Genomic DNA, 25,865 nt, shown 5'->3' with positions numbered 1-25,865 from the left:
TTTTTCAGCCTGAAAAGTTCTAGGAAAAGGAAAGGAACTAAGATAAGTGTGGTAAGGGGGGTGGGGGTTGCCACAAGGAGTTGCCATGGGGGGAGGGGGAGGGGCCTGGGGGCAATTTTTCACCCCAGGCATGCGCCCAGTGCACGTCGCCCCCCCGCCTCTTGTAACTCTGCCACTGGTTGTATCTGAGATTTTCAGACTTGACCACTACTTTTCAACATGTTCTGTAACACTTAAAATTATTTTGGTTTGTGGAATTTAGGAACTTGCCCTGAAGCAGTATTAGGTTTTCTGGTTCAAAAGGGAAGAAGGGTTTTGGAGGGAGATACTGACAATTCTGACAATCCATGCTGTTGTAGTTCAGCCATGAGTACACTTGGCCCTTCTTTCAAATCTAAAACAAATCTCCTTAACATGACCTTGAAAGCTGGAAGGGACATTTGTTCTCTGCTGCCAACATTCAAGAAATGCCCAGTCAAAACTATAACCCTTTTAAGTTCAATGGAGGGGATGTTAGCATATCTTTGCTACTCTTATTGAGTGGATCCTGAAGTTCCTAATTTTGGCTACACTGTGCCAAATTTTGGTTCATTTTTCAAGTCACATAATACAGTATATAATTATAAAGTAGGTTCAGTTAGGTTATGAAGGTTAGGACAATTAAAGCCTTACAGTGCAATCCTAAGAACGCCTTCCTGGGAATATGCCCCACTGAGCAGACTTCCTAGGATTCTGGGCAGACCTGCCTAGAATTTCTCTCTAAATATCTCAGATGAACAATTGCCTACAAATCACTAATGTGTAGGTGGGACTGATGGAAAAGTAAAGATCCCTGTGTTGTAGATACAAGGAACTCATCAGTTACAATTTGTTCTCTTGACAGATTAACAATTTACCCAACAGTTTGTTATTAAGATTTATTAAGCCATAAACTTGCCTTTAGTAATTCAAACCCAGGTCCTTGTTTTGAAAGGTGCAAACAGGTTTTAACTTTTCCAGACATAGATGGTACCATTAATAGCCATGGGAAAACAAATATGCTTAAATTGAAGTATGCCGGTATTTGTTAAACCACAATCCTCAAATACAATATTGTAGACAATTATACTGAAATATCTTCACCCCTAAATCTAGTAGGAACTTCTTTCACTAGGTTTTAAAATGGAGCCAAGAATTTCTTCTGATTAGACAGTTTAATAAAGAAAGTAGAAATGTCTCATTCCTAGTTTCAGTCAGTCATTTTTAACAAGTGTACTGCAGCTAGAAGTGCATAGCAATGGTTCTATTGAGCCTTACTAGGAAGTCCATAGTTTGGGTTCAATCTTGATCATCTGAAAAGTCCCATCTGTGGTCTGTTACGTTCTCATCCCACCCAAAATGACACCCACAGAAGGTTCAGGCAGTTAGAATCATCTATCTCTGGCCCCATCCACACATGCAGAATAATGCACTTTCAATCCACTTTGCAGCTGGATTTTACTGCGCAGAACAGCAAAATCCACTTGCAAACAATTGTGAAAGTGGATTGACAGTACATTATGCTGCATGTGCAGAAAGGGTCTCAGTGTAGAAATGACCTCTGGTATTTGCAAAAAATATGTTCAGTTGCTGCCTGCTTGCATTGTCTTTGGCTACTCTGATGTTGTGGAATAGCCTTTCAGAAGATGTACATCTCTCTTGCTGCTTTAAAAATGGAGCTCTTTAGAAGGATCTTTGGTCCATGACAATAATTGCTTTATGGGCATCTGAAACACATCAATCTTCTGGCCTTGATTTTTAAGATTTTCCACTGGTTGTTTTAATGCTACTGTATTTACAATTATATTATGCTGCACTGATTTTATTATTGTTACCTATCTTTGCTCCCAGTTATCTGAGAAAAAGGTAGCTTCTAAATGTTTTAATCACATAAACATAAATTTAATCATGTTTGATTATTATTAATAGTACCATAATATTTTTATTTAATGTGTTCATACATTCTTTCTTCTCCAGAGGTTTTCAAGGATAGATGCATACAAATAGTAAAACATAATTCAAGTAGCCAATGGTGTAATAATCTATGCTGACAAGGCATAAAATCAGTTATATGTATGTGTGTGGATTCAAGTTTTATGCCATGTCAGCATAGATCATTACATTGTAATAGATATATAACACTGCATGATGAAAACAAGTTTAAAATAAATGATTCAAAATATGTAAAATTCCATACTTGGGTGAGTATGCAGCTACTCACCCTCAGGTATTCCAGAAAAGGCCCTCATTAGCTAAGTTTTTACAGGACAGTGGAAGGATTAAAAAGATGTATCTAAGACAAGAAGGCTGACAATTTTATTGAAAAATCCCAGATTTTAAGGAATATTAATTATTAGAAATACTGATACTAATATTTTTGTCAGTATGAATGACTTAAAATAATCATTATAAGTACCACTAGCAGTAAAGCCTGTTGTGCTGAACAATGCAACCGGTTCTAGACAGCTGTTGGTGGAAAGTGCAGCAGTGAGGCAGCCCCTGCTTAGATTGGTAGGTAACCAAGCTACTTGGCACGAAGTACTCAAGGGTCTCTGGAAAGTGTTACTTTGGAAAAAAAATTGATTCAACTTTTAATTGCATCACTAATACTAACTGTTTGTATTACAGGTCTGTTTTCCCATCTAAATTACCAAGAAGACTGTAAACATAATAAAATTGCTTCAACTAAGTTTTAACGTTTTATATCTTATTCACATCCATGTGAAGTTTGCACATGTATCACAGATCTCCAGTCCCCATCTGAAGATTGGAAAGCCTGATACTGAATGTTTTCTGGTGTGTGACTGACTTTGTTGAAGGAAGTAGAAACAGCCTGCATAGCCAGATTTGATGAGGGGGTAGGGGAAAGAGAGTGAGCTGGTTTTCCCTAAGTAATTGTTGAAGATTTGGGGAGTAAGGTTGCCAGCTCCAGGTTGGGAAATTCCTGGAGATTTGGGGAAAGAGGCTAGGTACAGAAGGTGTGAGGAAGGAGAAAGTTGTCAGGATGCTGTAAAGCTGTGGAGTCCACCTTCAAAAGGAGTCATTTTCTCCAGGGAATTGTTGGTTTGGCAATCAGTTGTAATTCAAGATCTCCAAGGCCCACGTGGAGGTTGGCAAGGCAAGTTCTGAATATACATAATACCACATTTGAAAGTTGTTTGTGGAAAAATATATATGGTATGCACACAAACAATTTTATGGGCTCAGAATGGGAGATTAAGTGTATCTAAATGGCAAAGTTGCAAGGCAAAGTCTGAATACATAACAGCACATGTGTGCAACTTTTTGTGAAGTAATGTATATGGCATACATACCAACATCCATTTGTATTATCAAAATGGGGCATTTGATGAATTTAAATGGCAAAGTGATCTCCAGGACCTGCATGGAGGTCAGCAAGGCAAGGTCTGAATACACATAACAGCACATTTTTACACTTTTTTGTGTGAAAAAATGTATATGGTATACATGCAAACATTCATTTGTGGTGTCAAAATGTATTTAAGTGACAAAGTGACCTCCAAACCCCATCTGGATAGAAGAAGAGTTTGGATTTATACCCCACCTTTCTCTCCTGTAAGGAGAGTCTGGGCTTTCTAGGCTAAACAATATTAAAAGTGATGCTTTTTCAGGGTGGATCCCCCCCCCAAAAAAGCATCACTTTCAATGTTGTTTAAACTAGGGAGCCCTGGGTGTGTTCAGATTTGTGAGTTGGGGCAAATGTGATGGTGACTTTGAGATGACCTGGTGCAAAAAAATCATTATTTTGTTGTGTGTGGGGGCAGCCGCCCATAAGGGGGAGGGGTGGAAACTCAGATTTTGCCCCGGGCTCCATTTTCTCTAGCTACGCCTCTGGTGAAAATACATCTGGTTCACCAGGTAAGCCTCTGCCTGCTCTTAACCACTATACCACACTGGAGGTTGGATTGCCATATTGTGAATGCAGAGAATGGCTTTTTCACACATGTTAACACTGCAGGGTCTGGGCGTTGGGAGGGGGGAGTATGCGCAGGGAATTGGGGAGCCTTTTGTCAGTGGGCCAGGGTTTTTTGTTTGGGAGGGGGTAGGGTGTGCTGGAGCCTCAGGAGGGTGGTCGCTTGGCCTGGGGTTTGGGAGGGTGGAGTGTGCATAGGTAGAGGATGTCCAACAATGGGAGCTGAACCAATGGGTGTGCAGGACAGTCTTGTGTGCCCATTGGTTGAGGGTTTGTCATTGGACACTCCAAAAGCTTAGTCAATGTTATAATTTAAGATGAAGTCAATTTTATTACATCTGGTGATATATGATTATTGTGAAATATAATAACTAGAAAATGATAAAGCTCTACAAGGGCTTTGGGCTTGCTTCAATGAGAACCACATCAGTGACTAAAAAGGAGCTCTTGATTGCTCAATGGTCCTTTATTATGATCAGAGTATATGGAATTCTCATGAATAGAAACAGCACACTTGAAGAGAAATGAGATTCAAGGAAACATAATTTTACTTAGGCACACAGTTCATTTGCTTGTGTTTCATACGAATAGATTTTTTAGGTATGTTTCATTAAATTTAAAAACACAAAGGTGAAGCGTATTATTTCTATTAATGCAAATCAAATTTAAACTTCATTACAATGTAGAAAATATAAGATCATCTCAAGAGAACACTGCTAATCAGCCACCTTAGAATTCTAGTAAATTTTATTATTACACTAGAATTTGGATGATTGCATTGCTAAAACTGAGGCATTTTCTATTACAAATATAGAAAAAAAAGAGTTTGACTTTCGTATTGCACTTTCAATGTTGTTCTTCGCATGAAAATCAGTGGGGTTTAATAGCGCTTAACAGGGTTACCTACACTCCTTCCCCAAAATTAGGTCTTAGGTTTAATGCTAATAATTGAGTCCAGCGGCCCAGGTCAGCCTAGATGTGTGTGTGGGGGGGGACTCTGTTTGCGCGTGCCCACAGAGAGGGCTCTGAGTGCCACCTCTGGCACCCATGCCATAGGTTCGCCACCACTGTCCTAGAGCATCCCAGGGGATTGGATTGGATGGCCTGTATGGCCCTTTCCAACTCTATGATTGATTCTCCTTTTCTTAGTCATGACCCCAGGAGAGTCAGCTTCAGGGTAAAGAGCGTAGTAAAGTGGCCATTTGTCTAATCTGTATGCTGTGTGGAGAATAACAATCATTCAATCAACACCATCTAGTTGATAATTCTGCATCCAAATGCCTCTGGGAAGCCAACAAGCAGAGAAGAAAAATTGCAGCTTTCCTAACATCATGGCTGTTAATAAAAAATATTTTCTTTACACCTGGGCACTTTTATTGACGTCACATGTAGCCTGGAAGAGGGAAAGGGTAGCGACTTCCTTTCTACCCTCCCACGCTGCTATGGCCAAAGCTAAAGCAGCCTAAGCAAGGAGGAAGGGAAAAGTGGTCATGGCTGTAAAGGGGGAATCTGGGAAGCAGATTCTGGGAAGCAGGTGAAATGAGGATGAAGAAATTTCCTCAAGAGAAAACATATGTTAAGAGCTACAAACACTTTATATTGCCCTCTAAATATTCAGTATTGCTTTCCTTTCACCTTTCAAATGTATTCTACCTTTGTAACCTGCTTTCTGTTTGCCTGCTTTTTAGTTATGTAAGCCTCACTGCATTGTTTAGCAGAAGTCTTTACTGTCTGTATGAATTGATTTTTATATTCTGTAATCTTCCTTGAGCCTCAGCAAGAAACAGCAGGCTGTAAATGAAGTAAATATGTAAATAAATATGTAAATAAATATGTAAATAAATAAATAAATAAATATTAATTTTACAAATGTTTAGGTTGTTGCAAAATGAAGCTTTAATTTTTGAAAACAGAAATATGAATCTTCCCTTCATTTTATTGGGAACAATGAGCAGAAGGAAGAGAAACAAAGATAAGACTTACCTGGAGACCAATGGGTCCAGGTGGACCTGGAAAGCCACGTGAACCCTCATCCCCTTTCTGCCCAAACATCCCTTGTTGTCCTCTTGGACCAGGCTCTCCGTCACCACCCTAGTAGGGTGGAAAAGATACAATTCTCAATGCACTATACAGAGAGACTTTCATTTTTAACAGGCCTCACAAATTGGTAGAAGTCACACTGAATGTTACTTGTTCTAATCCTAAATTATGAGGCACTGAAATTAGTCAGATTGAATTTCTCACACTGTGAGTGGGGACTAGAATCTGTGTTTTAATGCATTTAATATATATTCCAACTCATCCATTCAACAAATACAGTAAAAACAGAGTCATGCTGTATAAATAAGTGGCACAGTAGTGCTGAAGTCACAAATGAGATTTTGTCATGGATTCCATTGAGCTGTGCAGATACTATTTCTAAGAGCTGGCAAAACCCAGTTCATTTTAATTCAGAAAGACATCAAGAGAACAATACATTTCCAACTGTGTTTTGTATGAAGTCTGCCCAGATACTGAGAAAGACCACATGGATTTTTATTGTAATGCACACAATTAAGGTACTCAAATTCTGTGAATGTCAACTGCATAGAAGCAAGATTGCAACATTTATCCCACTCTTACAAAGAAGTCTATAAAAGTTTCTAGTCCACAAAACTACAAGGTCAGCACACTTTTTAAAAGATCATTAAAAGGCAAGGGAGTTCAGGTGCTGTTCATGATAATATTATGGCTAACAGCTGCCAGACATCTAGAAGTCATTATTCAGGTGATTCAGGTAGTGTGAATCGGTGAAAATGCCTGAATTGGGGCAAGTCGGCCCAAATACAATGGCCCTGAATGCGAGTCAATCCAAATACAAAGTATTCGGACTGGCTTGTATTGACATCCAGGATTCAGCGGCATTCAAAGATTGTTTAAACAATTCCCGCATGCAGTCGATTCCTAGGGGAAGGGGGGTGGACTCTTTAATTTGTTGTGTTCTGTCTTTAAACGAAAGAGTTCACCCCCTTCCCCCAGGAAGGGGCTGCATGCAGGGATTGTTTAAAGGGATTCCTGAATGCAGCCGATTCCTGGGGAAAAGGTGGGGAAGGCAAATTACATAAGGTGAGGTTTTTCCACCTTGGAAGAGAATTGGCTGAGGAGCCTTTGTTTCAGGACATGTTCAGCATTATTAGCCACTGCCTTGTTTGCAGCGGGCAGGCATCACCCATCAGCTGGCTTTTTGCTTGCGTCCAAGGGCAGATGCAGAAGCGGAGCAAGCGGGAACTGTGCCCAGGGCATGCGCGTGCCCTGCGCCCCTGCCGCAGCACTGCTCACCCCAGAACGCCCCTGCCATGCCCACTTTATGGCCTAGTCACACCCCCATTGCGGTGCCGCCCTGGGTCTTGCATCTCCCCGCCCCGTTGGCGCTACGCCACTGGGGGGATGTTTCATAGGTTCTCTATCGCACATGCATGCTTTAATTTCTAATACAATCTTTAATTTTTATCTTTAAACTTATCAATAGACTAATATATCAATGTATCAAAAAGGGCTAACTATTTAGGTTCCAAGATTTGATGAGATCTGACTAGCCTGCGCAATCCAGGTCAGGGAATGGAAACATTACCTGCGTATAGTCATGGATATCTTTGAATTGTTACACTCATGTATGACTGCTGCAGCAGAGCACTCATCTAATATTGGAACCTGAAAAAGGTGTTGGACTGTACTGACACAGACGCCTCAAGGATGTGATTTAATATTTTCTCCATTTTAAGCTATATAAATTATGTCTGAAGTTTCAGTACAACTAATGAGAGTTCAGGAAAGGTACTCATTTGTTATACATAACAAGTAGGATACTTACAGCAATACCAGGAGCGCCAACAGGACCTTGAAGACCTGGCGGTCCAGGAGGACCCTACCAAAAAAAAAAAAAGAATTATAAAAAGGTAACATTGGTGTCTGAAGGCAGCAGATCCACATGAAGGTATTTTGCATTATTCAGGTATAAGTATTCCTATATTTCTTTAGAGAGATGTTGCTGTGAGTCCAAGGTCTTTTATATTCTGAGCAGCCAAGCGTTATTTGTTCACCTCCCAAAGTCTTAGGCTTGGTTGCCTGCAATAAATTTGAAACTGACATTTATCGAAGGTAATTACATTTGCAATATTTTGGGATATTTAAAAATGTATTTCCATTCAAACATGAATCACAGTGAGAACCAAGCTCTCTACAACTAAGCGAGTATATCAGACCATTTTGGGGAGATTTATTGAGGGGAAAAAATGATACTTTTCTTATCCAATTCCAAATAAATGCTTGCTATCTGATTCGTATTTCCCACCACCCCAGTCTACAACATAACAATAAACGGCTCTTGCTACTAGACAAATATTGCTACCCTGATTCAACAATGCAATCTTAAGTCAAATTATGCCCTTCTAAGTCCACTGAAGTCAGTGGACTGTAAAGGGTATAACTATGCTTAGGATTTAACTGTTAGATGCTAAATATGTGTGACTGCATCCCATGATGAAATGCAAGACTCTTCTTCAGAAAAGTCAGTCTTGACAGTTATTTAGACAAAAACTGTTTATGCTGCTTTACAAAATTGGGGGAGGTCCTTGGTTTTTAAATTATTGTTTACTGAAATTGGACAAAATTCTTCTGTATTATTTTTTCCTTCCTTCCTTCCTTCCTTCCTTCCTTCCTTCCTTCCTTCCTTCCTTCCTTCCTTCCTTCCTTCCTTCCTTCCTTCCTTCCTTCCTTCCTTCCTTCCTTCCTTCCTTCCTTCCTTCCTTCCTTCCTTCCTTCCTTCCTTCCTTCCTTCCTTCCTTCCTTCCTTCCTTCCTTCCTTCCTTCCTTCCTTCCTTCCTTCCTTTCTTCTCCCCCACATGTTACTGCCATTCCTTCTGGGTGCCTGACTCTTTTTTCCCCATTTTACCCATGGTTGTAGTCCCCTCCCCCAATGCTACTGTCATTACTGATCTCTGTGTATTTTTATATGTTTTCTACTATCATTTCTCTCCCCCCTTCCCCCCGCTTCTGCCATTTCTTCCCTCTTTCCCTGAGGCTCTTTGCAAGGTGGTTTCTCCCAATCCATGTTTCCTTTTCTCCTTCCTGGAAATGAAACTACTGCCATGGCTATACTGGATAGGCTCCTGCTGGGAAGATCCCAGAAAACTGGGAAGCAGGATTAGAACTGAAATGCTCTAAACGACCAAAATTATTGTATTGCAATGAATTAGCACAGTAGAGAATAGGGCACAGAAGCGAGTGAGTTCTTTTGTAGAATTTTGCTAGATTACAACTACATTTACACTAAATATCAGAACAGCAAACTCTATCTATGCAAGTGCTCAGTCTGGGTATCTGTGCAGTCTATCCGTGCCTGTGTTCTGTCTCTCCTCTTTTGCTGGAAGAAGAAGAAAAGAGATCTTTCCAGAAGCTCGTCTGATTCCAGTTACCTGTGACTTCAGCAGTTAACTCTTGCTTGACTGAATGAAGCAGGCACTTGTAAAATCTTAACAACCCCTCTTCTTTGGCAGTGCTGCTAGCTTGCAGCTTTGCTGCCCCAACATGATTTCCCCTGCAGAAACAAGATTTCCCCTGCCTGCTGCTGGAGACAAATGTGTCTGCGGCTGTGCAGAAAATGCTGTTGTCTTTTGGGGGATTAACCCCCCCCCCCTGTCTTTAACAAAAGTTTTCACATTTTTCTGCAAACCAGAGGGAGGGATCCTCTGCATTTCTTGAAAAAAATTACTCCTGTGTAAATGACACTGTCCTGCTCATTTAAATGCCTGCAGATTGGGGCACATTTGACTATGATAGCTTATATAGAATATACGATTTCTATAATGAATTTTATTTATTGAAAAGGATAGAAAAATTTACTTTGGCTACTGACCATGCAATCCTAAACAGAGTTACACCCTTCTAATCCCTTCAGCTTCAATAAGCTTAAAAGGACTAACTTTCTTTAGGACTGCACTATAAACTCTTTATCAAAGGTCTTACATGATCAACATACTCAATTTTCAAAATGGCCCTATCTATGGATACCTAACTCCAGAAATTGGAACCATGAACAAACAAGACTGATCTTTTGACAAACATGAAAGAAACCCCAGGTTTTCAGAAAAATCTAAAATATATATGAAGAAGAAGAAGAGTTTGGATTTATATCCCCCCTTTCTCTCCTGCAGGAGACTCAAAGGGGCTTACAATCTCCTTGCCCTTCCCCCCTCACAACAAACACCTTGTGAGGTAGGTGGGGCTGAGAGAGCTCAGAGAAGCTGTGACTAGCCCAAGGTCACCCAGCTGGCGTGTGTGGGAGTGTACAAGCTAATCTGAATTCCCCAGATAAGCCTCCACAGCTCAGGCGGCAGAGCTGGGAATCAAACCCGGTTCCTCGAGATTAGATACATGAGCTCTTAACCTCCTACGCCATTGCTGCTCCTGAGAAGTTAACAACCTACCAAACAACAGAAGCACAGAACTGTGGGAAAAGCCAGGGTACATACTTTCATATGTGGTGGTCATGCCCCAAACTTAAAAAATATTGGAAAAAAATTCACAAGATTTCACAAGTGATTCTGGGATATAAATTCCAGATGCTCCCAGAAAACTATCTCTTGGGAATATTTCAGGACAATATAGCTCCATCCAATATTAATCTATTTTTTTTTTTATCTTTCTGACTGGGAGACTACAAGGTGGCGAGAAAATGGAAAAATAACCAAAGGAAGCCCAAGATGCAAAGAGACTTGGTTGGACACTGTACTAGAATTAAGAAATACTGGGACAGATTATCTTCCATCCTAAAAGGAATAACCAAGGAAAAAATATGACTTGACATGGGGAAACCTCTGGATCAATACTTGTCCAAAGAGAAGATAAAACAATTATTTTTATTTTTGTTAATATCAGAAATACACTGCTGTCTGCTTGCTTTTTCAGATGCTAATAGCATAATATATACTTACAGGTGTTGGATTATACAAGATATGGACCATTAGACACTATGTCAGCAAGAACTTTTATAAGCTATTTTAAAATTGTATTGTTTAGAACCATATCGTTAAATGGTTTGCAGAACCTAAGTTCTGCAGCATCCCTTATGCAAACTTACTGGGTATTAATACCCCAAATGTCATCCCTGATTTAAAAAAGGTGACACAATAGTATACAGACCCGGTTAAGTCCATAGACTTAATAATATGAACATGGTGAAACACAAGAGAAAAAAATGTGAAATCTCAAGCATGAGACCAGGAAGCCAAGCTGGAATTAATTATCTGGTTAAAACGCAACGCGTGAATTTTATGTTTTTAACAGTTAAGTTTAGCTTAACTTTTTTTTTATTTTTCTTGGATTTTAGTTACTAATATTAATTTGTATTAAACTCTCTTTTTCTTCTTTCTCTTATTCCATCCTAATCTTCCCTATCTCTCTTCTTTATTTAGGCTTTTGTGAGATGTTATGATTTTATGTAAATTCTCTCACTCTTATCCCTTTCTTCCCCCTTCCTTAACTTCCTTTTCCCAAACAACAGAGCCTTAAGACCTTGGACCAATATAGAAAATATTGTGTACATGGCATTCTATGTTGTTTGCTAGAACTCTGTATAACACTCCTTTTAAATCTCCAATAAAAATATTAAAAAAACAACAACAGAAGCACAGCTTGTGCCTTTATGATGTATATCTTTCTGGTTATTGTGGGTGTTGCTAGCCAACCACAACAACACTGCCATCTTCAAAACTTGATTTCTGTCAGCACAAAGGTGGGAGGGGGGCAGGACCCATTCTAGGGATTCCCATTCCACCTCCATTCCCCTCCCTTTTGCTCTGGAGGGGGAATTCATTGGGGTCAGGCCCAGCAGCAACCTCTGGGCACTCTACTACCATACAATTTTTAAAACTCACCAAGTGTAGAGGTGGCTACAATTTAATGTTATACAATTCACCTAGAATTACCAGCAGCCTCCATCCAAATGCTGCAACACATCTGGGCATTGCAATAGCCATCACACAATTTATCAACGTGTTATGAAAGGATACTGCAATTTAACCAGACTGTGGTAGTAAAGCTGGAGGGAGGGGTGGGAGACCAAGCCAAAGACAGGTGAGCTGGCCAGTAAGTGGCTAGCCTAGCGTATGAGCAAGGAAGCAGGAACAGGGGGACTGCCTCTGAATGAGAAGGTTTTATTTAGCCTTCTTAATGAAATAACTATCTACAGACTTATGCTACATGAAGCTGACAAATATTTTCTTGCCATCTTCACCATTTCCAGCAGCTTCACTAACCAATCTTCCACTGTAGGTAAAGATGATTTTTTTCTACTTTTGCACATATTGATGTTGATGGCATACATAAAAAACAAAGTTCCAACCCCCGCCCCCCAATTGTTTGGCCATTAATCCCAAAATATTAACCTCTAATTTCATTTGCATATTAGTCTTTAAACATTTTTTGAATTAATATATGAATTTGTATCCAGATTTTTTTTCATTTCTTTACAAGTCCACCAAATATGGTAAAATGACCCTTCATGATGTTCACATTTTCAACACTGATTCAAAACATTTTAATACATTTTTGCCAATTTCTCCAGTGATACCAGCAATACATTATTTTATAAAATTCTTTTAAAGACCTTTTAACCACATATTCTCATATTGTTCCATTTCTATGATACAGTCAAAGTTCATAATCCATCTCATCATACAGTCCTTCACATGGTCTTCTGTTCCATATCACAACAAAAGTTTATACATCTTAGCTATAACTTGATCATCACAGGTATGATCCATCACCAACACAGTTATGATCCTTTGTCTTGTATTTCCCCCCTTTACTTCGGGAACCATATCAATTTCATCATCATCAAACTTCAAGTTATGTTATTTCTCAGTAGTCATTTACTTTTGTCATCTTGATGTTCAGCTGTAATCTGACTTTGGCGCTTTCTGCTTTAACTTTCATCAGTTTTATCAGAACGTTAAATGAAAATGAAGACCCAGTGGTGTAGTGAAAAAGGCAAACTCTATGCTAGGATTTATTAGGAAAGGGACTGATAATAAAATGGCATATATTGTAATGCTCTTGTATAAACTATGGCATGCCTTTATTTGGAATACAATATACAATTCTGATCACTGTATCTCAAAAAACTATATTACAGAGTTTGAAATAATACAAAGAAAGGCAACCAAGATGATTAAGCATTTAGAACACTTTTCCCATCAGGAAAGTCTACAGAGTCTAGGACTTTCAGTCTTTAAAAAAGATGACACAATACAGTAGATACAGGTATTATTCATGGGGTAGAGAATGTAAATTGGGGGAGTTTTTCCTCCCTCTCCAGTAGTATTAAAATTTGGGGATGCCCAATGAAATTATTCGTAAATAGGTTCAGGACAGACAAAAGGAAATATTCATTTAAAGAGTAATAAAAATGTGTAATTTACTCCCAGTAGGGGTTGTGAAAACATCATGATTGAGAGGTACATCAGTGGCTAATAGTCATGGTGACTGAAGGGAGCCTCCATCTTCAAAGACAGCAAAGCTCTGAATACTGTTAAACAATACAGATGCCATGCTCTTGGAAAAAGTAGCAAAATTTCTTTTGCAAGTGACAGAACTTTCTAAGTAATGTGTACTGCTATATACAGTCTTTCTGTCTGCGTTTTGAATGTACTCTTGATTTGTACTTCATAAATGTCTGGTAATGCTCTAGAGCCTATTTTAAATGCCTAATAAAGGTTGTTGTTGTTGTTGCTCTGAATACTAGTGCTAGGAGGCAGCAGCAGGGGAAGGCCTCAGCCTCTAGGTCCTGTTTGTTTGGCCCTGCAGAGCAGTTGGTCAGCTGCAGTATGAAACATACGCTGAACTACCTGGGCCACTGGTCAAAAACAGCAAGTTCTTCTTATGTTATTATGTTCACTCACAAGGGGGTGGTTTTGTAAAACAAAATACATTTCCAGCTACTGAATGAATAGTGGCTTCTGAGGATACAGAAGATGGCCAACTAGAGCTACAGACATAATGCTGCCACCAACCATGGAAAAGTAACACTAGCCCCTTATTTTTGTTATGTTGAAATGTAAATGACTGTGCACAACAAAACCTCTTTCCTGCGAGCTCAGCAGATTCGCTTTTGATACATATTTTCATTCATGTCCAAGCAATAATAACGACAAAGCAATACTGTAGAGGAGTCAAAATGAGAAAATGAAAGAGAAGTCAAAAACACTTACATTTTCCCCCTTGTCACCTTTACTCCCTTTCTGACCTGGCTCGCCAATTTCACCCTGTAACAGAAAGAAAGGTGTTCATTTTTTTCTTTAGAAGGTTTTACTTTTAATTTAACCAGGGTCACTGTTGAAGCATCTTTAAATGCCACCTTATTATTGTCTCTGCCTTATGCACCTGTTTTACAAGCAAAGGCCTAAAGTAGGTAATTTTGCAAAGATGAATCATAATTTGCTATGACAGATTAGTACAGGTATTGACTGCTATGGCTGAAAGCACAACATAGTCTTACGTTGAAACCCACTTTAATTGGATTTTAAATTAAGGCAATGCCCCTCCTCCCCCCAAAAACACACACTTCTCCTTTGGCATGCAGTGAATCTAATTGTGATCAACTGAAGGGCAGATTCTTACTTTGCAATTCAGATTATAAGCAACTAAGAGAGAGAATGTATAAAATAACAGACTCGGTTAATGTATTCCTTCAGCTTTACAACACATCTTGTTTATAGGGCAACTAGAGAAAGAACTTTATTTATTTATTTATTTATTTATTTAATTTTAATTTAATTTAATTTAATTTATATCCTGCCCTATCCCTGTAGGGGAAACATGAGTTTTCTGATCCTGTGATCAGGATGGGAGGCAGAATTTACAGGGCAAAGCAGAGGCTACGAGGGGAAGTGCTTATTCCCTATTCAGCAATTACCTTTTCAACACCTCTCCCAGTTACTTTTTCCCAAGTTGAGTTTCCCAGCTGTACTTCCAGGACCAGTTGCCAGTAAACAAGAAGGGAGCCACAGGCAAAGAAGTGGTCAGGAGATGGCTTAAGCAAATACCCCCCCCCCCCTTTGCTTTGCTTTGCTGCTTGGTGGCAAAGGGGAGGAAGCCATTAATACCTAGTTCCATCCTATAATCCACATAGAGGTTTAGCTACTGCTGGTTAGGAATTTCCAAAAAATATTTCCGAAGGGAGGAAGACCACAATGAGCTGTTGAAATTTTATGCTAGTTAGCTAGTTATCAAGATCCCCCTGCCCCATACTATTCTAAAGGCCAAATATTACTGTCCATTGGTCACATTTGATAGTCCTCCTCTTAAACTGAGATATGTTCCAAGCAGTTTATCACAATCAACATGGAATCATTCAGCACAGAACAGCAGGGAACCACCCTTGGTGTCCCATCTTTTGTGAATGCCAGCAGAATCCCAGAGGCTTTTTCCACAATATCCCCAAGGCCTTTTCAATAGTTGCCCAAGCACAATGGAATGCCCTCCCGCCTAGGAGTTGTGTTTTCTTTCTTTCAAAGACTAGACCAAGTAGTGTTTTCCCTTACAAGCTTTTGAGCTGCTGTTTGCTGATACTGATGCTTTAACGTCTAAGGAAGGAGTCTGTTAGATTTGGCTTTGTTTCAATTTTATTGTGCTTATATTCATGGGCTCTGGATTGTTGCATGTTTAATTTTGCTTTGAGAATCAGAAACTGAAATAAACACTGTAAATAAATATTTCTGGGATAAACATCATATACCTCAGACTGGGGATGATCACAGCTTTAATGTCAAAGATGGCATCATAATAGAAACACTATTGCTCATGTTGTACACACTCATTTTTCATTATCTTTGGTGTAGTATGTTGAGCATTGGGCTAGGATTGGGGAGATCTTGATTCAGTCCACATTCAACCATAGTTCAGTTTTACCTTCCTCCAGTGGTGAGATTCAAATTATTTAACAACTGGTTCCAAAGGACTCAGTGGAGAAATTACAACCAGTTCTCCGAACTAGACAAAAAATTAGCTACCAGTTCTACCAAACTGGTGTGAATAGGCTGAACCCTCACAGGGTTCTCATGGAAATAAAATGTGAGGGGAAAAGGAATTACCATAAATGATATTCTGAGTTTTTTATAAAAAGCAATTAATGCTGTAATTTTAGCTAGTGATGCAAACAGCATAATCCTAAACTATCATACTCTTCTAAATCCACTGAAGTCAATGATCTTAGAAGGCTGTAACTTTGGTTATGATTGCACTGTAAATCAGTTCATAATCTACCTTATACATTAGCAGATCTTTTGTAGTGCAGTTTTGGGGAATTCCTGCTATACTCCATAACTCTTCTACACTTGAAGAACAGATCTTCAGACCTATGTGGTGTAAAGGATTTCTCTTGAAATAAAAGATATTATTTGTATATTTTCTTCCTTCTTGGCAAAGGGTTCAGTTCTTGGAAATACTTCCACTCGTAACTATTCATTGTTTTTTTTAAAATTTATATATCCTATTGAATTGACCTGCCTTTATGCTGTTTAAGCATTATTGCATTCTTTGTGCATCACATTTCATAAATGTTTATAAAAGATAACATTATGATAGTAGAAGTTACTCTGTTTTTATCTTTTATGCTTCTGGATTTTGCATAAAAATATGACAGCCCTCAATGATGTGGCTAGCCTATAACCGGGCCAGGGCTTTTATGGCCCTGGTCCCTGCCTGGTGGAACGCTCTCCCTCCAGCTGTCAGGGACCTGGGGGACCTTGCTGAGTTGTATGCCAATAAAGGCTTGTTGTTGTTACCTTGCTGAGTTCTGCAGGGCCTGTAAAACTGAGCTGTTCCACCAGGCCTTTGGGGAGGCTAGCCGCGGACTGTCCGCCTCCTCTTGATGCCCCCGTATACGATCTGTTTCTGTTGTTTCATCTCTGGCAGTTAGCTGGTCCCCTCCCAAGAGTGTAGATCGGACACCATCCATAATTATGGGGTGTGATATAGCTGCTGCTATTTTTAAGGGATTTTAATGTGATTTTATGTTAATGTTACTTGTATTTTGTTGTATGTTGTTTTGTTGTTGCTGATTTTATTGTAAACCTCCTAGAGCCCTTCGGGAATAGGGTGGTATATCAAACCTAAAAAATAATAATAGTACACTTTGTACTTTATGTCCTTTTATTCATTTTTCCATGTGTCAAACTGAGGATAATAATATAACTGACCAGGTGAACTATCCTGAAATGTTTATGCCACAATAACTAGCCTTTCGTGGAATACTTTGTTGTTTTTATCTCAGTAATCCCACTCTTTTCAGAAGTTTGGAAACAACAGCAAAATTACTGGACCAATACACAATTACAATTGACAGCAACTGACCTTGTCACCATCTTCTCCAGGAGATCCAGCAGGACCAGCAGGACCAGGAAGACCTACAGGACCCTGTACTCCATCACGTCCAGCTGGACCTTGAGGGCCTTTTTCACCCTGTTATGGATAACAAAATATTATTAATCTCATCACAGATTAATCAACAGTATAGAACACCAGTGTAGTTTAGGAAAATGTAGGTTATCATACAAAATGTCAGTCAATGGTTGTCCAGTAGACTAAATGATGGACAAAGATCTGGGTCAAAGCTCAAGTTTATTAGGAAATCTCCAATTCACCTTAAGTAAGTCATTACCTGTCAAACACAAAGGTTGTTTCTGCATGGGCAGAAAATAGTGCCCTAGGGACGGTTAAAACATCGTCCCTGGGGTGCTGTTCGCACAGCTGCAGCAGTGTCAGGCTCCCCCCCCCCAAATGGCACAAAAAAACTGCTTTCAAAACTCGCTCAATAAGTGAGTTTTTTGGAAAGCAGCGCATCTTCCACCTGGTGCCGAGCGAATGGCACCGGGTGGAAGGCAGCTTTTTCCCTGTGCCACTTTTTTCTCGCTCTTACCTCCTCTTAGTTCTCATCACTGCACAAAGGCTAGGGGACATGCCTCCTGGCCTCCTTCCCTGGTGGCATCGCCATGGCCACGGGAGTGTGTCTCCTGGCCTCTGTATAGCGATGGAAATCAAGATGAGGTAACAGCAGAAAAAAATGGTGGCCCCCTGTGAAGGCAGGCCCCTGGGCTGCTGGGGCACCGGGGCTATTCACAGAACAGCATGCGAATGGTTCTGGGGGGTGCAACGAGTGCAACTATGTCAGTGCACCCCTGGTCGCCTGCCTGTGCAGAAAGGGCCAGTGTGTGATCTCTGTATCTGAAAACAGAATAAAAAATTATATATTTCACAAGTGTGTGTAGGTGAATGAGAATATGACTACATCAATTAATAAGTACCAATTTTCATTCAGGGGGGCATTTCCTCCTTCTACTTCTCCATTCCATTATGAGGTTTATTGAACAATGTGAATTGTTGTGATTGTTGCATGTGACTTATTCGTTTTTTACTTCAATAGCAAATCTTCCCTTTGAAGCTGACTTTGGTTCTAAGTTTTGAGAAAGTGATATAATATGATATAGTTCTAACATCTAGTAAGCAGGGTGAGATACAGTACATTAGCACCAAAATTTCACTGTATACAGCTCAACTGTATGTGAGTTCATCTGTGAGATTAACACTGCCATACTCAACAGAGCCACATCCTTCTAAATCAGCTGAAGTCAGTGGGTTTAGAAGGGTGTAAGTCTGTTTAGGATGTCATTCTGAAAAAAACTTTGCAGAGATAAACAATATGAGCACATTTGGAAACTAGTGGCAATTTTGTTCATATGTGGCTGAGAGAGTGTTTCCTGTCATTGTCTGTAATATGTCAACGTGTGTGTGATACATGCTTTAGCCCAGGCCTCCCTTTACATTCCTCAATTCCTCTGCTCTGCTTTTAGTGTTTGAATGTTTGACATTCCTATCTCCATACCTTATACCAAATTGCTTCCTATGCCTAAAACAGCAGCTTTCCAGCTGTCTTAACTGGTCAGTTTTCTACTGCTTCTTTCACTGCTTTCAAAAGAATAGTATACCTGTGGTTTTCATTTTGGTAGGCAAATATTGCATGCTTACAATGAGGGGTACAATCCACGGGATGAGGGCGAAAGTGCTGTAGAGTCAGTCTGACTCTGCTGCCAGCATCAGTGTCAGTCCAGATGGTGTAAGTGGTACACAGGCTATCAAGAGGGGCACTCATGCCAATGAATTTCATTAGAATAACAACAGTTTTTTGAAAGAATTGAAAGAAGTGGTGTATCTTAACTCTATTTCATTGAGAACTTACAGTTGCAAGAGGATCAGCCTTTTGAATAAGGAATATCAATGACCTGATCCAGGAAAAAATGTAAACTAATACACAGTTAATCTAGCTACCTGTCCCCATGAATCAACCCTTTTGTCTGGAAATGAATACCACATTTCTGTGGAAGTTGCCAAATATACCTTGGCTGCACTAAAAATCCAAGCTACTGCTGTTACCTCAATTCCTAGTTAGTTATCTTGTGATTTTGTGGCAATTTTAATTTGCTACCTTGAAATATGTATTTAATATTTTTCTCGAAGTGGCAAACGTTCCTTCTCTAATTTTTTAATTATTTTGTCAAAAAGCATATGCTTTATATGAATTTCCTTGAATAAATACAAAAAAGGAATCAGAAAGCATGAATACCTTATTTGTACCTGTACTGCCACATGAATGTCACTATCCTCATCTCTATTACTCCTTTGCAGAATTTTAGCTCTCCTTTTATTCCTCTCCCAAGTGTACTCTCTTGGGAGTACTCAAGTGTATTGTCAAAGGCTAGGCCTTTGAGCAGGGACTATGGCACTACTTTCTCTATTCTTGCTGTGACAGACTCTGCTGTGACAGACTCTGACACATGTGTTTGTCAGAGTCTATTCTTACACTCTATCTGATTGGCTACAATAAGCAAGGCTGGAGAGAACAGAGTTGAATTTGCTCCAATGGGATTATTTCCGGTTCTCCTCAGAGCTCTGCTGCTTACGCCTTCTGAAGGCTGTGCTCATCGATTCGCTTTGGCAGGTCCAAAGTCACATCATTCAAACTGTCTAACTTCATGTAGTTGCTTGCTCAGTTATGATAAGGCCTCATACATATAAATTACAAAACGCAAGAACTTTACATTGCAAAACAGCTTAATGTTACAGGAGCCACTGTCTGATTTTCAGTATTTCAGTTAAGTTTTTTCTTTTTCTGATATGTATTACAGATAACAGACATGAAATAGAACTGAAAAACAGATAATACAGCCTATTCAAGATACGAAACAGAAATGAAAATGTACTAAAGGAGGAAAAGGAAAATCACATAAACAATATCATATCTGATCTTATACTTAAGGGTGTGCATATTGTTAATACCACTGTTGTTAATATCTGCGCATGACCCCTCTCCACATGAATTGAATGTGCAGGACAGAAGAGTAAGCATGAATGTATCGGTTCTGCCTCTCATGCAATTCCTGGTCCTGAGCACAGCACCTCTACATGGAGCAAGTGTCTGTATGTAGGTTCCCACCCTATGATCTGGGATGCTGCTTTCCAAATATTGTGGATCACAGGGATGGAGTATAAATACAAAAACTTACTCTGTGCATAGGCATTGTGTTCACAAGCCAGTGACTGTGTGTGTGTGTGTGTGTGTGCAGAGTTAGCATAACTACTGTATTGGAGATCAACAATGGCCACGTGCGGGGTTGCAATGAAACTTATAAATGTTTAAAAAATGTCTATTTTGAGTTGATTTGGTTGATCAATTCAATTTTGTATTGAAGCATGAGTTCCTATTAGTTAATTATATACACAAAGAGAAAAAATAGCTTATATTTAATTGCTCCTTTCTGACATAGATAGGATACTTCTGTTTTTGGAGGTAGTGATTCCTGCCAATTCTCCATTCTCACAGCAGACTCCCATATTGGGCCCAGCAGTCCTCGGGGGGTGGGGGAGTGGGGGTGGGAGTGGTTCAGGGAACCTTTAAGATGGCATTTCACAAGATGTTCCTGGCTACAGTATGTAGAGGAGGTGGCAGAATCCCATTCTGCAAACTCCTATGCACTTCCAGTTCTCAGCGGATTCAAGCCCATATGATTTCACTGACAGTTAAAGTACACCATCCTGCAAAGATTACCTGCTATTTATAGAACCGCTGAAGTAAAAGATAACAAGCAGTCTGCATAGATGAGGAAGAAGATATAAAACTAAAATTCTATATATGGAAGTAAGCAGACCATTTAAATTGTCTTTTCAGGATCAGCTGGCTAAAAAGCCATCATTAAAGGACTCTTTGGCTGGGGTGCACAGTGGGACCAGAACCACATAGGGGCACGAAATCTTGTCCCAACACACTTCCTCTTTGAGGAATGTCGAAAGCACATTGGGGAAAGAAATCTTGTCCCAACATGCTTTCTCTTTGGGGTGTGCCGAGAGAGGAAGGGCACTGGTGCAAGGTTTCCTGACCTGATGCAGAATACTGGTTCTGGTGGGTTTTCCGGGCTGTGTGGCCGTGGTCTGGTGGATTTTGTTCCTAACATTTCGCCTGCATCTGTGGCTGGCATCTTCAGAGGTGTACCACAGAGAAAAGTCTGTTTCACACTGTGTCTAAGTGAGAAGGGAAAGTTTAGTGTGGTATATTGTCCATGTCCCAGGGTAGATACCACGCTAAACTTTCCCTTCTCACTTAGACCACGGCCACACAGCCCAGAAAACCCACCAGAACCAGTTGAATTTGGCCGTGAAAGCCTTCGACAATACGATGTAGAATAGCTCAAAAGGGAAAAACCCCAGGGAGGCCAAGGGCATCTCCCTTGCCATGAACAGCACGGGGTCAACATACAAGTCCCACTGTTGGGGCTGGTCGTGGGCCAACTTGCTCAAATGGGCCTTCAGGGTTTGATAACTTCTGCTGCGATTTTTCATGCCAGAGTGGGGCGAGGGTGGGGAACAGGCCGCAGTTGGTAATCAGCCTTTAACATTTAATGTTAAACAGCCTTTAACATTTAATTCAGTTCAATTCAACCAATTAAAGTAAACCAATAGATAGAAGTTGGATAGAACTGAATTGGACTATCAGTGGTTGAAGTCCAATTCAAAATTAAGCTAGAGGGTGCTTTTGTATAATCAGCTCTTCAGCTCTGAGGTCTGTCCTATTTGCCTATTTAAATTTCCAACAGGTTTCGGAGCCTTCTATTGAATCTTTCTTTGAAACCATTTGGGACAGCCTTTACATAATACTGTTTTCAGCAAACACCTATTCTTGCATAAGGCTAATACCAAAACATTTCCTTAACTATAAAACTTTGGACATGTGAAAAAATTCTGGTGGAAAATTAACAGTATTACCGTATATACTCATGTATAAGTTGAATTTTTCAGCACATTTTTAATGCTGAAAAAGATCCCCTCGACTTATATGCGGGTCATTAAATTTTTTTGTGTGTTTTTACTTTGCCGGCCAGCAGGGGGCGCAGTTTTCATGCTAGCGACACCAAATTTTCAGGGTACCCTCAGAAGACACTCTTGATGATACCAGCCAAGTTTGGTAAAGTTTGGTTCAGGGGGTCCAAAGTTATGGACCCCCAAAGGAGGTGCCCCCATTCCCCATTGTTTTCAATGGAAGCTATTAGTAGATGGGGCTACCCTTTTGAGGGTCCATAACTTTGGACCCTCCAAACCAAACCTCACCAAGCCTGGCTGGTCTCATCAGGAGAGTCTCTTTATGATAAATTGTTACCAGGTTTGGTGAAGTTTGGGTTAAGGGATCCAAAATTATTGATCCCCAAAAGTGCTGCGCCCCATCCCCCCATTGTTTACAATGGAAGCTAATAGTAGACTTTCCATTTCTGATAATATCCCTCTTAAATCTAAGTTGAGTTACATTTGGACATACAGATGATGATGAGGAATCCAGTTTTGAAGGATTTTAACTCTTGTGTTTTAGCTTGGTTGCTGATTGAGCTAAGGTTTTTGTACTTTTAAAGTTATTGTTGATACCATATTGTTCTTGTTTACCCTCTTTTCCATTTACTGTTTACTGGTTTTCTTTGAAATAAATATTCAAAAACATTTAACCTACTGATGCCTCAATTGATGTAATTTTATTGGTATCTATTTTTATTTTTGAAATTTACCAGCAGCTGCTGCATTTCCCACCCTAGACTTATACGCGAGTCAATAAGTTTTCCCAGTTTTTTGTGGTAAAATTAGGTGCCTCAACTTATATGCAGGTCGACTTATACACTAGTATATACGGTATCAAGTCCCATATATAAACAATTTTTTTTAAAAAAAACTGCTGCACCAATTATTGTAGAGAAAAAACCTGCTGATTTGTCCCAATGAAAGAGTGATTTTAAAATCCTCTATTGAAGACATTGCTTGCTTTGCATATGCTTGTTGACTTTCAGGGGATACAGAATATTGAAGGCAGTTGAACAAACAAATGTCAGGGAAAAGAGACAGAAGGGGCTTGCTTAAGCAAGACTATGGTTTCCAGAGGGCCAGTTTTGGTCAATGACAACTTCTCCTATTCTTACTGCTACCTTTAATTTCTTGTGAGACCACATCTTAACTCTCTGACAAATAAAGCTAATAATTTAGTGCCTGCCAGCAGAACAATGAAATGAGCTACTTGCAGACTAGCTGGAGTTTTCTAATAATTGGTGGATTCCCCTGGTATTTAGAAAACTATTACAATATTGATCATTAAATGACTACCAAAAAACCAACAACCCTTGATGAGCATGCTCATTGCCCTTCAGGAGCGGGGATAGCTGACTATTAGGCCCTTTCCGCACAGGCGCTGGGGCGGGGGTGGGTGAGTCGGCATAGTTTATGCCAGCGCACCCCCGCAGGACCGTCTGCATGGACGGTCCTGCTGGAAGCGGCGCTGGTGGCGCAGCCTTCGCACAGGCTGCGCTTCTCCCAAATGCTGCATACCTCACGTCGCCTTCTGTCATGTTGTGGAGAACGCCCCCCTGGCCAGAGCGACCCTGCTTACCTCCAGTCGCCTTCTGTCACGTTGTGCAGGCCAGGAGGCAAGCCTCTCCTGGCCAGAGCAACGACCCTGTAGAATGAGGCCAGGGGTGTGTGTCTCCTGGCCTGCACAATGCAACAAAAGGCGACCGGAAGTAAGTAGCGTTTGGAAGGGCTGGGGGGAAAATGCCGGCTTCCACCCAGTGCTGTTCACATGGCACTGAATGGAAGTCGGCATTTGCAAAAAACAGTTTGAAAACACCATTTTCGCGGGAACTGAGCGCCGCTGCAGCAATTTGGCAGCAGCAGCTCTGCGAATGGTCCCCGCCAAAACGGTGTTTTACCGGCCCCCACGCCGCCGCTTTTGGCCCATGCGGAAAGGGCCTCTGAGAGAGACAAAACAAACAGAGAGTGAGGTGTTAATGCCCTCCAGAAGCATGCATTCTGTTTCCTCAAGCATAGGGCACTTTCGCACATGCAGAGTAATGCACTTTCAATTCACTTTCAGTGCACTTTGCAGCTGGATTTTACTGTGCGAAATCGCACAATCCACTTGCAAATAATTGCAAAAGTGGATTGAAAGTGCATTATTCTGCATGTGCGAAAATGTCCATAGGGAGAAGAGGGTAGAAATACCTGCTCCCCTACACTGCTGATAGATGAGAAACTTTGTTCTTATCAAGCTCTGAATTTCAGCAGGCAATGCAATGAGACAATTATGCTGTAATACTAGGCTGCTGAGGTTCAGGGATAGGTGAGCAGGAATCTATTACTGCTGATTTTTGGCAGTGTCATACTAGTGGAATATTGAGGAAAACAAAAAAATCACCCTGTGATTTGTTGTGGACCCTAGCTTGTTTTTTATTGTTTTGAGTACCAGTACAATTAATGCAGGTACTGGGATATGAATGCAAAACTGGTGATCTTGCAAAAAGCTATGGAAACTTTATTCTTTATATTTGACTAAAAAGACAGCAGAGGACAGGAGTAACTGGTAATGAAATCTTACAAGAAAATGGGAAATAAGGACCCCTTTGTAAAACAGAGCATTGGGGCACAACTTTAAATCAGTGTTGCGGTTTGACAAAATATTTTATAATTCAAGGTGGCACTATTGGGGTCAAAGTGATCAACTTTGCTCAACCCCTCTCCCTCGGCCATAGGGTTTGATAAAGTGCACCCAAATGTTATCCCAGTTTAATTGAATGTCTGTGGTACTCTATTGTAAATAGAAAGGGAGTACAAGATGTATCCTTGGCACATATGCAACAGAAAGGTAGTGGAGTGTGAAGAGCTAACATTATCGGGTGGAAAAAGTAACAACTTTTGTAATAATTTCTGAGTTACGCATTAGTTCTTCAGAATTACTTACCGGAGCTCCCTTTTCTCCTGCTGGCCCAGGGGGTCCTTGAGGACCAGGACGTCCTGGCAAACCAATTGGGCCAGCAGTTCCTGCTGGGCCACGTTCACCTGGCGACCCCTGAAATAAAAAGAAAAAATCACAACAGTTCTAAAGCAGGTGATCTAGGTAGCAACATTCTTCAGAGACTGGCTAACATTTTAATTCTTCTTCTTCACCCACCCATGATATACTATATACAGAGCTGTCTAACAGTGGGATGGATCCTACCTTATCCTATCACTCCAAAGTTTAAAATCTTTCCACCAGTTTAAAGAGATTTCCTCCCACCTCAGTGGTTCTTCGGTTAGAGCAGACCTGGGCATTATATGGCCCGCGGGCCACTGTAGTCCATAACCATGACCCTGACTGGCCCCTGCTTTTGAAGAAACTGTCGTCAAAATGGCGGCCAGGAGAAGCGGCGCGAGACTGGGATTATTTTTAAAAAGCCTCTCTCGGTCATTCACACACGCGTGCGCACTTCCCCCTCTTGGGAGCCCCACTTTCTTACGCAGGCACGGTCTCAGGAACAGA

At 40.4% G+C, this 25,865-nt stretch overlaps 1 protein-coding gene across 1 annotated transcript in view; it reads right to left on the bottom strand.

Annotated features, from left to right (window-relative positions):
• Positions 1–25,865, bottom strand: part of COL11A1 (collagen type XI alpha 1 chain) — a 309,931-nt gene that overhangs the window by 62,686 nt on the left and 221,380 nt on the right. The window contains exons 43-47 of the mRNA XM_048496576.1: positions 25,305–25,412; positions 17,342–17,449; positions 14,200–14,253; positions 7,803–7,856; positions 5,936–6,043 (exon numbers count right to left, since the gene is read on the bottom strand). Of these exons, the coding sequence (XP_048352533.1) occupies positions 5,936–6,043; positions 7,803–7,856; positions 14,200–14,253; positions 17,342–17,449; positions 25,305–25,412 (432 nt within the window). The remainder of the gene's footprint in view (positions 1–5,935; positions 6,044–7,802; positions 7,857–14,199; positions 14,254–17,341; positions 17,450–25,304; positions 25,413–25,865) is intronic.

Source organism: Sphaerodactylus townsendi, linkage group LG05 (assembly GCF_021028975.2).
Source record: "Sphaerodactylus townsendi isolate TG3544 linkage group LG05, MPM_Stown_v2.3, whole genome shotgun sequence".
NCBI classification, from domain to species: domain Eukaryota; kingdom Metazoa; phylum Chordata; class Lepidosauria; order Squamata; family Sphaerodactylidae; genus Sphaerodactylus; species Sphaerodactylus townsendi.
The sequence above is the reverse complement of the archived record's forward strand: the minus strand, read 5'-3'. Positions and strand labels throughout refer to the sequence as shown.